Source organism: Erinaceus europaeus, chromosome 7 (genome assembly GCF_950295315.1).
Source record: "Erinaceus europaeus chromosome 7, mEriEur2.1, whole genome shotgun sequence".
NCBI classification, from domain to species: domain Eukaryota; kingdom Metazoa; phylum Chordata; class Mammalia; order Eulipotyphla; family Erinaceidae; genus Erinaceus; species Erinaceus europaeus.
Window position 1 is genome coordinate 73,553,407 of NC_080168.1, and position 14,120 is coordinate 73,567,526.

General features: G+C 34.9%; 1 protein-coding gene across 5 annotated transcripts in view; it reads left to right on the forward strand.

Moving 5' to 3' along the window:
* AKAP11 (A-kinase anchoring protein 11) overlaps positions 1-13,649 on the forward strand; it is a 55,200-nt gene extending 41,551 nt beyond the window's left edge. For 4 of the 5 annotated variants that reach the window (XM_060194764.1, XM_060194763.1, XM_060194767.1 and 1 more), the window contains 4 exons: positions 1,362-1,445; positions 2,219-2,265; positions 5,112-5,272; positions 9,715-13,649. In XM_060194764.1, coding sequence (XP_060050747.1) covers positions 1,362-1,445; positions 2,219-2,265; positions 5,112-5,272; positions 9,715-9,855 — 433 coding nt within the window. In that variant the 3' untranslated portion in view covers positions 9,856-13,649. The remainder of the gene's footprint in view (positions 1-1,361; positions 1,446-2,218; positions 2,266-5,111; positions 5,273-9,714) is intronic. The other variant, XM_060194766.1, reaches the window with a different exon arrangement.
* Positions 13,650-14,120: the final 471 nt, after the last annotated feature.

Genomic DNA, 14,120 nt, shown 5'->3' on the forward strand with positions numbered 1-14,120 from the left:
TATATGTTGAAAAAGCACTTCTGAATTTCATCTTTTATTCCTTGTAGTGTTAGGATTTGTGATAACTTTGCATTCAAATAAATATGGTTGGAAATTGAATTGCTTACAATTAGGGCTTTTAAATAATCACCTTTTCCTATAACCTTGTCAGCAATTATTGATATATGTAAAACAATTTTATGTTAACTTTTTAGAGTCAGAAATTTGGTTTTTGTGAATTTTAATTTTTACAATGACCTAGTCAAATATTAGAAAATCTAGCTGCTTATAACTGCAAACTAATGTGCACACTAATTTAATGACTAGAATTTTTTTTTAAATTGCATGTTTAGCTTTTAATATGTAAAATGGGGTTTAGTTTTGTTTCTTCACACAGTGGCTTTTTGTTATTGCTTTGCTACAGTTTTAGAGTATAGCTGCTTTCTTCTATTGGCTAAGTAGAATAAGATATATGTGGTGTTGCTGACTGATCACTCAGACAAGTATAATCCTTGACTAAATCCTGGTTATTCAGCTTTCTGAAGAAAAGATGTTACTTGCCTCCAACTAGATTAGACATAATGTATGAAATTCAGGTCATTGACATATTCAACAGTTAGAGTATTTTAAGTGAGATAAGTTTCTCCAAATTGACAGAAGGACGTCGATTTGGAATTATTTTTCCGTGCTTTCCACTCATTACCTAGTACTACTCACAAAGCCTATCACTGTGTATATTTTTTAAAGACCTCAGATAATTTAGCCTTCTGTTTTTAAGAATCCTATTTAAGCTGAAGAGTATTGGCTTTTTACAAATTATGTCCAAAGATTTGCCACAGACATTAATTATTTTGTGAAACTTACTGCATGTACTCACTTGCTATCCTCAAAGTCATTCCACTATTTCACTCTGTAAAATGAATATAAATTGAGAATATTTTTATTAAAAATTTTGTTACTTTATTTCATTTGATAGCATAGAGAGAAGTTGAGATGGAGGGAGAGGTAGAGAAGGAGAGAGAAGAGACAGAGACACACTGCAGACCTGCTTCAGCACTTGCGTACCTTCCTTTGTGCAAGTGGGGACCAAGAGCTTGAACCCAGGTCCTTGAGCATGATAATGTGTGTGCTCAACCAGGTGGGTCACTGGCTGGCCAAGAATACTTTTCATGATCTGTTGAGGACAAGTGAATAATATTCCAGATCTCCGGAGCTGTCCAGAGCCTTCTGCAGTAGCACCAGTGCTCTCACTGGTCCAGTGGACGCTCCCCTTCACTGTGCAGTCTGTGAGTAGTAGCTGAAGGAAGCTGTTCCTAGGAAAACCACGGTCATCTTTACTATTCGTTTTCTAGTTCAGCTGTGTTCTTTTCTTCCTCTGGCAGTAATGGTAACAGCAGTAGCTGGAGCAGTCTTGCTTTAGAAGGAGATTTGTATGAGGACAATTTATCCTTTCCAACATCAGACAGGTTGGTCCAGTCCAGAAACTTAAAACCTGATGAGCTTTTCACCACTAATGCATGATGTCATATTTATAAGAGAATGTGGGTTCCAATGCCAGTGTGCATCCACTTTTCCCCTGTAATTTGACATGATTTTGCTTGATCAGTATATATCTAATGAAATTTAATTATGCTAAAGTATAACTGACATCTAGTTGCAAAACATGTTACTCTTTTGCATGTGTTGCTCTGCTTGCTTTTTTCTCATTCTGCCTATTATTATTTCATTAAAAGAGCTTGCTTCCTACAGGATTTCTGTTTTTTTTCTATTTGTTTATTTATTCATTTATTTTTGCTTTTCTATATAGTTTCATTTTACATATAAGTGTAGGAAAAATGTTTCTACTGTGCTAAAACATACAAAAGTGGCTTTAACAGAAGCATTAATAGTTATGACATTCTGTGATGCAAATGCTTTTAAATAAAACCAAAATAGTATCTGACATTTAGACTTTTAAACTGTTTTAAATTAAACGTTATTATGAAATTATTTGGTGCACTTATATATCATGGTTAGATATAGAGCTTTGTAGCTATTGGTAACTAATCTCCAGGCATCATTTACAATTCAGATTTTAACATGAAATGGTGTGAGAAGCAAAGCTTCCTTTTAATTGTCATTCTATCTTTTAAAATTTCACACACCACATTGTAACATTCATTCTTTGTTACGTTTTAAGAATTCACTTGTATACCATTATTGACTAAAATTTTCTTTTAACTGCCTTTGTATTCGAAAGTGATGAATCAGATGATAATGATGAAGAGGAAGAGGAGGATGTAGAAGGTAACTTGACAATTTGTTTTTTTGTATATCTTTCCTAAGCAGAATTCTTAATATTTGCATTTTACATAGGCTTGGCATAGACAAGTCGGGGTATTTGCAATACAAATCAGGGTCAGTTCCTTTGTTAGGCAGTTTATATTATTTGATTGCTGAGCTGATGGTGTAAAGACTAAACTACTTTTAAAACATTTGACTACTTGAGAGAGAAATTTATGATAGCCTTGCTATATAATTATCTTTTCAAAATTGAAAATCACTACTTACATTATAAGGTACAATTTATTATAATTATGGTACATGTCATAGTTTTTCCTTTAAAGCCTATAATTTCTAGAATTAGTGTTAAATATGTTTTACATAAATCCATAGTAAAAACAAAGATACTTTATAATTAAAAAATTATTTTCTTTTCAGAGCACTGCTCAACTCTGGTTTATGGTGGTGTGTGGGATTAAACCTGGGACCTTGGAGTTTCAGGCACTAGAGTCTATTTGCGTAACCATTATGCTATCACCCCCCACCCCAGAAAGATAACTTTAAAGCCAGTTCTTCTCTCAATTCTATTCCTATAGTCACATGCATAATTCTGCAGAAAATACTTAGTTCTTCTTTTTATGAACATAGTTGCAAATATGTAAACCTTAGGGTAGGGATAGGTAGCATAATGATTATGCAAAAAGACTCTCATACTTGAGTCTCCAAAGTCCTACATTCATTCCCTGGCACCAGCATAAGCCAGAGCTGAAGAGTGCTCTGGTAAAAAGAAAACACAACAGGGGGTCGGGTGGTAGCACAGAGGGTTAAGCGCACGTGGTGCAAAGCACAAGGACTGGCCTAAGAATCCCAAGAATCCCGGTTCGAGCCCCCGCCTCCCTACCTGCAGGGGGTCGCCTCACAAGTGGTGAAGCAGGTCTGCAAGTGTCTTTCTCTCCCCTCTCTGTCTTCTCTATTCTTTCGATTTCTCTCTGTCCTATCAAACAACATCAATGGCAACAATAACAATGACAAAAAGGGCAACAAAATGGGGAAAAATGGCCACTAGGAGCAGTAGAATCATAGTGTAGGCACTGAACCCCAGCAATAAGCTTGGAAGCAAAGAAAAGGAAGGGAGGGAGGAGAAAGGAAGGGAGAGAGGGAGGAAAGAAGGAAGGAAGGAAGGAAAGAAAAGAAAGAAAGAAAACAAAAACAAATATGTAAACCTTAGATACTACTGGCTACAGCTCTTGACCATGATATATTTACCTGTCGTCCCTGGGTTTTCACCACTCTAGGCTGACTTTTTCAGATAGATAGATAGAGAGAGAGAGAGGGAGGGAGAGAGAGAGAGACTGAAGTTGTGTAAAAGACAACACAGTACTGAAACTTCCTCCTGTGTGGTGGGGGCCAAACCTTTGTTGCAAGCATAGTAAAGCAGCCTACAATCTAGGTGAGCTATTTGGCTATCCCTCAATTTACAATTCTTATTTCAAGTATGTTAGAATACTTGAGTAAGTCTAGAAATTTTCAAATTGATTTTCCATTGTATTTTAATAATTGTTGAGGCTATTCTCCCCCTAAGTTATCTGTATTTTAAACTATTAAAAGACTAGTTATATCTATAAAGAGATGCATAAAAGTACCCCCATATTGTTTGAGATATTTTTTGAACTAGTGATTTTTTTTTATCATTTCTTTAGAAGTGAACAAACTGGAAAAATTACTAAAGCATTTTCTTAAAGTAAAATTTATAACAACTGAGTTTTCTGTCAGCTTTATCACCAATTCTAATTTCCTTAGTAAGGGATGTCATTACCAATGTTCAAACTAAAAATTTCAGACCCAAGATTGCCTTTAATATTTAGTTATAATTCTTACATACTTCTTATTGAACTTCTAGAAGTTAATTTTTCTCATCAGTTAGTGGTAGGTAATAGTTTTAGTTATGGATAGACTAGCTCATATTTCTGCCTAGAAAAGCGGTGTACTTTTCCCCCAAGTCCACTTTCAAATGGACTTTTAACACATGGCATAAATGCAGGGGATGGATTTTTTTTCTTGTAAAGAACTAATTACTACTATGAAATTATTAAGAGGAAAGACAAATTAATAAAAACATACAACTTGTTTTTATAGTATTTTTGGCATTCAGAATTTCTCTTGTGAGTAGAGAAAGCTTTTGAGCTTATTGTCATTTCTCATTATATAGAAAGTTGTAGCCAGAATTTAAATTGGATAAATTAGAAAATGTATTAGGAGACAGAAATGAATGTAGAGTGATGTAAAGATGAAGAATGGTGGGAATTCTGTGGCACTAAAACCTCATTTTGTTGTTGCCTGCAGGATGTTAGTTCTTTCCTTTTTCACTGATGTCTAAAAACCTCTTTAGAAGTCACTGTATAATTGAGATGTTAAAATTATTCCTACCTTATAGGGTGTTTGTGGAATTAAAGGTGTTTGTATATGTGTAAAGAGTTAAGGACAATACTTATGATGCAATAATATGGTATACAGGAGTTTGCTATGACTAATATTTGATTATAATCATAACTAGTGTCTTTTCTCTCTTGTTACCTGTGGTGGATATTATTCTCATATAAATTCTGGCATTTATATTACTTTAGTCTGGTGCTTCAGAATATTGTTTTTCATTTTTTCTGTCAGTAGATTGAAATTATTCCTTTGTTTCAATATTATTTTGTCCTTTCAAAGGAATTTTTTAGTTCATGTTACAATATATTTTTAAAAAGATGAATTTTTCCAGCATTCCTTAGAATCTTAGTAAGTGGACAACTCTGTATGTATTATAAAACCAGAGTATTGAGAGTTTAACTGAATTTTGCTTGATATTGTTTAAATTTATTTGCTAGATTTGGAGCCAGATGGAAAGACTCTGCTAGTTACAAATATTGACATGGAACCTTGCACAGTAGACCCCCAGCTAAGGATCATTCTTCAGTGGCTCATTGCCTCTGAAACTGAAGTCACAGAACTTTATTTTCATGACTCTGCAAAGAAGGAGTTTGTACCAGTAAGTACCTGTATTATGGGGTCGGTGGTTGTGAGGATACACTTATCAGCATTTATCACTTATCATATTGTATGTCACATGCTCAGTCCTATAAGGTGCTCACCGATAGGACTTATACCAAGTAGCTTGTCTGAATATGCCTTGCCGTGCACATGACCCAAGTTTGAGCCCATCCCCCACTGCATTGGAGGATGCTTCAGTGCTCTAGCTCTGTCTCTTTCTGTCTGAAAAAGTGAACTCAGAGTGGTGAAACCCCAGTGATGAAAAGAGACTGAAAGATAAGAATGCCTCTTGATAGAGAGTTAAAATGCTGAGCAAGAGACCAACAAGTTGGGTTCCAATGTCAGCTCTTTTGCTTTTTTGCATTGTAGACATGGGCAAATTCAACAGCCTCAGTTTCCTTATCCACACTATGGAAATGAATGTAGATTCTACTTTACACAAGTTCATGGAGATTAAATTAATATGGTAAATTGATGCTTAATCTCATGCTTGATACATACTGAATGGTCAAGCCTAGATGCCGTCAATAAACATTTTGTGTGTTTATGTGAAAATATTAAGATATTTTTTTGTATTTATTTGGTTTAGGGTCAGACAGAACAGATGCTACCATGACAAGGACCCAGTTCAAATCCCCAGTCCTCACTTGTGGGGTGGGGGGTGAGCTTTACCAATGGTCTCTTTTGCTCTTTTTTAAGAGCAAAAAAAAAAAAAGAGAGACCACACCCCCAGTTCTTATTAAATTAAAAAGAGGTTAAAAATTGTGTCATCTTTTTTCCCTGTTAATCTGGTTTTATTAGCATGAAAAGTTAGCCTACTCAAAAGCCAGTAGAAGTTTAGTCACCTGACAAGTAGCCCTGGGCACTTTTAGCATTTAGTAGGATTCTAATAATAAAACATTCAGATTCAGTGCACTGGTTGGATGCACTTTCATTGATACCTGTTAGGTGTCAAGCATCTTGTTAAGTAAGATTTTTTTAGTTTACGATCTTGAGGTTTTTTTTTTTCCTTCAGAATTTTTATTAGCAGGATTTTGTCTTACTCTTATTAAGGATATGAAATATTCCAGTGAATAGCCAGTGTAAATTGATTCATACCAACAAAAAGAAAAATTTATTCCTACTTCAGAATTTATGGAGATATTGTTAAAAGACTTATGTGAAAAAGACTATGCAAAAAATAATTTTTATTCTGCTGACTTTCTAAAAATTTTTCCAGTTTAGTTTTCTGTTTTGTGGAAGGGTGGAAAATCAGACAGAAAGGAATGTTTGGGAAATGAGTTGTCAAGTGGAAAGAGAGATAAAGAAAGTGTTGTCAGGTGGTGCACCTGGTTGAGCACACACTTCATTCACTGTGTGCAAAGACCTAAGTCCAAACCCCTGTTCCCAGTCTGTGAAGCTTCACAAGTGGTGAAGCAGATCTGCAAGTCTCTCTCTCTCTCGCTCTCTCTCTCTCTCTGTCTCTCTTTCCCTCTCTTCACCCCCCTTCTCAATTTTTCTGTCCTTCTCAAATAAAATAGAAGAAAAAAAAAGGAAAAATATAAGAGGGGTGTGGATTCAAGCCCCAGAGATAACTGTGATGGTAATTAAAAACAAAAAGTACCAGAGTTCATCTTTTATAATTTTTAAAAATTATCTTTATTTATTTATTGAGTAGAGACAGCCAGAAATCAAGAGGGAAAGGGGTGATAGAGAGGGAGAGAGACAGACACCTGCAGCCCTGCTTCACCACTTGTGAAGCTTTCCCCCCTCAGATGAGGACCAGGGGCTCAAACCTGGGTCCTTGTGCATTTTAACTTGTATACTCAACCAGGTGCGCCACCAGTCGGCCTCTTTAATATTTTTTAATATTTATTTATTTTCCCTTTTATTGCCCTTGTTTTTTTTATTGTTGTAGTTATTATTGATGTCGTCTTTGTTGGTTGGATAGGACAGAGAGAAATGGAGAGAGGAAGGGAAGACAGTAGGGGGAGAGAAAGATAGACACCTGCAGACCTGCTTCACCACCTATGAAGTGCTCCCCTACAGGTGGGGAGCCGGGGCTTGAACTGGGATCCTTATGCTGGTCCTTGAGCTTTGTGCCACCTGCACTTAACCCACTGTGCTACCTTCTAACTCCCTAGAGTTCATCTTATTTAGGGAGGCACACTTTTATTTTTCCCTTTTATTGTTGCTGCTGCTGCTAGGGCTTCACTGTTCTGGGCCAACTTTTTTCAGATAGGAAAAAAAGAGAGGAGAGAGTGAAAAGACACTACAGTGCCAAAGCTTTCCCCAGTGATGTGGGGGCTGGTTTTAAACATACAGTTGACAAAACAGGGCACTATCCAGGTGAGCTATCTTGCTGGTCCTGGAAGGCACACATTTTTTTTAAAATTTTTTATTTAAGAAAGGATTAATGAACAAAAACATAAGGTAGGAGGGGTACAACTCCACACAATTCCCACCACCCAATCCCCATAACCCACCACATTTTTATGCTACTTAAGGGCTGAGGAGATCTTAGCCAGAGCTCAGAGTGATGGCACTTGGGTTAGGGATGTGCCAGAAATAAGGCCTGCATGTAACATAGGAATATACTCTGGTGGTTTCTCAAAAAGCACTTCCACTCTTAGTTACATGCCCAAGAGAAATGAAAACATACGTTCATGGCAACAGTATTCATAGTAGGCCAAACATGACCCCAGATGCCCATCAGTTGATAAAAGGGATAATGTGATATTTACTTGTGTAATGGAATATTATCTGTCAGTAGAAATGGATGAAGTGAATACATGCTATACCATGGAGGAGCTTGAAATCACTGTACTCAGTAAATTAAATCAGTCACAAAAGACCATATATGTTATGATTTCACTTATATGAAATAGCCAAAATAGGCAACTCAACAGAGACTGACAGTTGGTTTATGATGATTCAGAGAAGAGTTGAGAGGTAGGAAGTGATTGCTAGCAGGCATGACCTTTTTTTTTGGTGTGATAAAAGTGCTTTAATACTGATTGAGGTGTTATATTTCTTCTTTTCCCTCATCAAAGCACTGCTTAGCTCTGGCTATTGGTGCTGGGAGCTATTGAATTTGGGACCTTTAGTGCCCTAGGCATTAAAGTCTTTATGCATAACCATTATGCTGTCTTCCTAGGTTTGTGGCAATATTTCCATTCAATTAATATATGAAAAGCCACTGACTTGTAGGCTTTAATAGGGTAAATTGTATAGTCTGTCAAATAAAGTTCAGTAAATCTAAGTTGTTTTTTTTTTCCTATTTTTTTAAATTAGTGATTTACAAAACTACAAAGTAACAGGGGTACAATTCCACACTGTCCCCACCACCAGAGTTTTATATCCCCATTCTCTCCATTGGAAACTGTAGTGGTTCTCACAAGTTTACAGATAAGGTTTGATTATTATTTCTGTAACTATCTATATTTATATATATTTTTCCATTTATTCTGTGGTCCTGTCTTTCCTTTCTAAGTTAACAGCTATGCCTATTGCTACTTCTGAATGCTCTTCCTTTTTCCCTCTTCTCTCTCTGGGTCTTAAATGAATTGCAGTTGAGAGCCCTCTGGTTATCTTCCCCTAGTACTTCTCCCCCTCTGGGAGTATGGGCCAACATTAGTAAAGCTAAGTTTTAAAGGTTTGTTAAGTATTCTAAAAATTTTATTCTTTTTTCCCCCCTATTTACTGGGTTTCCACTACTCTGAACCACCTTATTCAAATAGACAGGAGAGAGGCAAAGACACCATAGCACCAAGCTTCCCCAGTATGGTGGGGGACTGGGCTCAAACCTGTATTGTGTGCATGGCAAAGTAGGTGAGCTGCCTTGCTGGCCTAGAGTAGTTACAGAGCTTAGAAGGAAAAAAAAAAAATAAACTGAGTAAAGATATGTTCAGATTATAACTTGATTCAGCCTTGTTTGTTTATTTACTTTTTTGTTGCTATTTTTGTTGTTACAACATTAATATTTCTTAACTTAGAACACCTTGTTTCAGTTGAGTTCAGAATGTATATTCCAGAAGAGAAATCACACTATATGTTGTGAAAGGAAAACCTGCAACCTTTTTTTAAAATTTCTTTAAAACTGTAATCTTTTATTAAGGTTGACATTAGCTTTATTAGTTTATGTTCAGTTGTCACAGATTTATTTAGTCAGATTAAGAATTTCCTGGAGAAATTTATTATTTATGCTTCCACTTAGATGATCAACTAACTAGGTGAATCTTGTGGCATTCGGTCTTCAAAGTGACATTCTGTGGAGAAGACATTTATTAAAAGCTGGAGAGAAAACAGTTACTTTTGTGTAAAGGTTTAGAGGAGGAAACCTTGTTCTGACTGGGAAGCAATGTGTATCAGAAGGATTTTGTATTTTATCTGATGTTAAAAAATGAACACTATAACTATAAAATTATTCTCAGTTAACATTTGACATATATTTCTTACTAGCTCTCAAAACAATTACAAGAAAAAGAATGGAAAGTGGGAGACCTCCTCCAGGCTGTCCTGAAGTACTATGATGTGACAGAAAAGACTTCTGGCGGGGAAAGATGCAAGTCACTGTTTGATTGGCTCTTGGAGAATGCATAGAATAGGCCCGAGACCAGTATATGCTATGATTTGTTTTGGGAGGGGAAGAAATATAAAGGTGCATAGGGCAGATTTTGAATAGTGACTATCAACATTTAAAGTGACTTGAAAAGAAAGCTTTTTAAGCATATTATGTTACCAACACAGTGTATATAGTTCATACTTTTGTAATCTCTGTCAAAATATCTTCATTTTATTCTTCTATACATGTGTGTAGCGTGTTAAGACTCTGAGACTGTGTATTTGATGGAAGGTCTAACCATGAGTTTTTCAGGGACATTTCAACTGATGACATTCTTTTTGCATCTAAATAGTGCTGCTAGAAACTGTACCAAGGTGACCAAGGATAGGCTCCAGGGATAAAGGGTTATAATTTTGCTCCTTTGTGAACAAATTAATAACTAATCTGACAATAAAAAATAGTGTCGAGTCAATTTTTTTTTCTGGCAGAGTTTTTTTGGGTATTAATTTTGAGAGTCATCTTTTTAAAATTTTAATTTTAGCTCACCTATTAGTAGCTTTTCAACTCCCTCAGACCATTTAATTTTTTTTTGAAACAGTATTTTAGGCTTCTGTAATTACAATAAGTCTTAGCTTTTCCAGCCTTTCTTTCTTCAAGTGACATTATTTGCCAATACTGCCAGTTATTCTGGCATAGGTGTGTGTGTGTGTGTGTGTGTGTGTGTGTGTGTGTGTGTGTGTAAAGAATTATTTAACCTTGCTAGTGGTTTGTGCTCCTTTTTACTTTTTTTTTTTAATTAGAAACCCATTGTTAAGATCTAAAAGGTGCTTTAAAAGAAATTGTCTATAGAGATTGTGCAGTAAGAACCTTTTTTATTTATTTTTTTGGGGGGCTTCTAACTTACCCTGTAAATGAAGATAAAGGTTGCAAAATATACTGAAATTTTTAAAAATTAGTGAGTATGGTAATGCATTTAGAGAAGATCAGCAGTGCTTTTCATTGTTAAAAACTTTCAAATTTATCAAGAATAAGGTTTTTCTAAGAAAGCAACCACCTTATTTCTCCCTCTCACTCTTCCTCCAGTGAAATGTTTCTCACTATTTTGTAAAGTCCTCTGATACAATCTTTTTGGACTCTACATTTCCTACTATGTAGTCTTTAGAAATTGTAAGTGAGCTTGAAGGGAGAGCCAAGATTGAGTCCTGACTGTATGTGAGGGCATGCATATGTGAATTTTTCTGCTTTTCCACTAGTTGGTTTTGCAATTTAGGGCAGGTTAATCACTTTTCATGTGGCAAAGCAAAGTGCTTTCTCTTCATCACACCTTTTTCCTGAGCACTCAACGTTCTGGAAGTTGTACAAAGTGTAGAAGACAAAACCCTTTCTACTATTAGGGATAAGCACACTTAAGTTAGTTTGAATTCATAATTATGTAGAGAACTCCGCTTTTAAGAAAAAAACATAGGATGCCATTTGAATCTTTTGAGGTTCCATTTAAGCTCTGAGTTTCCCCCTTCAATTTTAAGGTAAATAAAGAGATCAAGCCTTAAAAATAAAGTTTTCTAAAGATTCTTTAAGTATTTTTTAAGGTGGAGAAATACTGAAGATGTGATAATCAGAATTGTTTCTCTCTTTGAGCTTTTCAGAACTTGAGATGCAGCAGCACTTGACTATTTGAATTTTAGTAGCTACATTGTTAATTTCAATGTGGATTAATGGATCATTAAGTTTAGACTGATTTTTTACAATTAATAACTACCCATTGTATTTCATAACTTGGACACGTTACCAGTTTAAGAACAACAAAACTGAGTTCTGGATTTCTTTTAAACTAATGTGACAATATTTTAGACTTGTAAACCTTTCTGTATTTAAAAATGTTTATTTCTTTTATGGTAGTAATCATTTTGAGGTAAGACTTCCTTTATGTTTTTCTTTCCTTTACATTTTTCTGGAGTTGTACTGGGCTCAGAGTTCATAGTTATTTTTGAGATTACATAATGGCAGGCCAGCCACTAGGTATTAGCATGTACAAGAATAATCGTAGTGGACTTCTACACTTGTATTGGTTCAGTGCAATGATCTAGAGAAAATACTAAGTGTTGACAGATTAGAAAAGAAGCAGAAATCAAGCTTCTTAATATATAGAAAGTATTTACTTTTAGAGCAGTATCTTTTAAACAAGTACAGTCTAAACTTACTTTCCTTAAAGGCACTTTGTGAATTTCCAAAGATGTTCTCGATCTGTTTTGTTGCTCAACTTTCGGAACAGCTGTCTGTTAAGGACAGTTCTCACCGTCTAATTTAATTAGAAACCTACTTGCATTATTATAACATTGTAATTTTGTTGTTGTACATTTTCACTCAGATGAAATATCATGCCTTATTTAGAACCATTATAGTTGTGATTCATGTTAAGCTGAATTCTGTTCATAAATTTCAAAACTAACAATTGATCTGTGGAAAGAAAGTGAATGAAGCCTCTGATGAGGGGTGCTTATAACATTATTTCAGATTGAAATGTGGCAAGTCTTTCCTGTTCTTTTCCCAACTGAAGTTTAAATGGCATTTTATTTTGTGGACACTGTTAATGTTGATTTTAAGAATATTTTCTGATTTCTGAAAAAGTAAATGATTCATCTGTTAAGTCACAGAAGATGAGGACAGCATCTATTGAATGTGATTATTATTTTTATACAATTTAAGGGAAAGTATTCACTCAGTGACTATGTGGTAGCATTTTCACATTGGGAAACACTTCACTTACCTCTTCAGATATTTGATGTTGATTAATTCAGTTTATAGTACTTTCATTTTGCTTAAACAAGGATCTGATGTTGCTGGTAAGAGAATTTAATTACTCAGTAAATGCAACATATCTCAAGTAAAGTTTTGCCCATGTTACTTTGACATTAGTGTATGTTCCCTAAATACAAAATTTAACCTTGACTTGTCAAGAGTCTAGATTTAAATGTCTACTTAATTATTTATTTAGCTAATATTATTCTTCCACAATTAACTTTATCAGCTTCCCCTTTCACTTTCAATTTTATGGTTTTCAAAGGAAATCTTTCAGTTTTTTTTTTAATTAATGCATCCATACTTGGGCTTCAGAGGAAATAGTTTCTATTTAAAACCCTGTCTACTTGTCATCAGCAGAAAAGAATTAGAGCTTCAGTGGGAATTATAACATTGTACTTACTATACAGTAATGCTGCTTCTCCTATCTTCAGCAAAAGACCCTGCAAGCATTTACTCACTTAACTGTATTCTTGCTTTGAAGATGCAGATGCAGTGTTAGTCACGCTTGTCACTTTATTTATTTATTATTATTATTATTTTTATCATCCATGTACATTCCTTTCACTTGAGTAAAATTGTGGTTCTAGGAGTTCATTGTTTTGTTTTTGTTGTAATGTTTGAATGCTATTTAATATCAGGTTTTAATATTGCTGGGTTTGCTACCTTTGGTTACTTGTGCAGTGTTAAAAGTAATTCACATCCTTGTTTAATATGCCACATATATAACAAGAGCAGCTTTTAATAACTGTAGCTGTTTATTTGACTGTGCTGAATTACTTCATTAAGATCTTGTAGAACGGTAACTTTCTTTTTTTTGCTTTTTTAGTAACTTAATATGTTTTTTTACTAAAATATGAATTTAAGGATGCACTAAAATTTTGTTTTAGCAGTGGCTCAAAATAAACATTTCAGAACTGATTTTTGTAATAATTTGCATTTAACTGTCCTTTAATCTTTTTCCACTTACATAGATCTGTGGTCTTTTCTCTTTCATCTAAGAATTCTCCAATAAACTTAAAGAGATGCCTGGTCTTGGTTTTTCATTCTGTAATTTCTTGTCAACTACTCTGTACTTAACAAAAAACATGTAAGTGGAATTTCTATGATGGAAGACACATCAGAGGATTGTAATGCTTGTACAATGTTTTAGAGAACATGAGAAGCCAGGAATTGTTTTTAAGTTGGGAATATATATATATATATATACATATACACACACACATATATTAACACTTAATTTATTTTAATGAGAAAGAGAGGTAGATACAGAGAGAAAGACAGGGAGACCAGAGCACTGCTCAGCTCTGGTTTATGGTAGTGCTGGGAACTGCATCTGAAGCCTCAGAGCCACACATGAAAGGCTTCTGCGTATACGTATGCTATCTCCTCAGCTCAAGTTAGGAATATTTTAATTGGGGACTGGGTTCTAAATACTTAACATATGTGCCTCTGCTGATGTGAGTGACTTGGAATCCCAGTCTTTTCTGGGCTTTAGTACAAA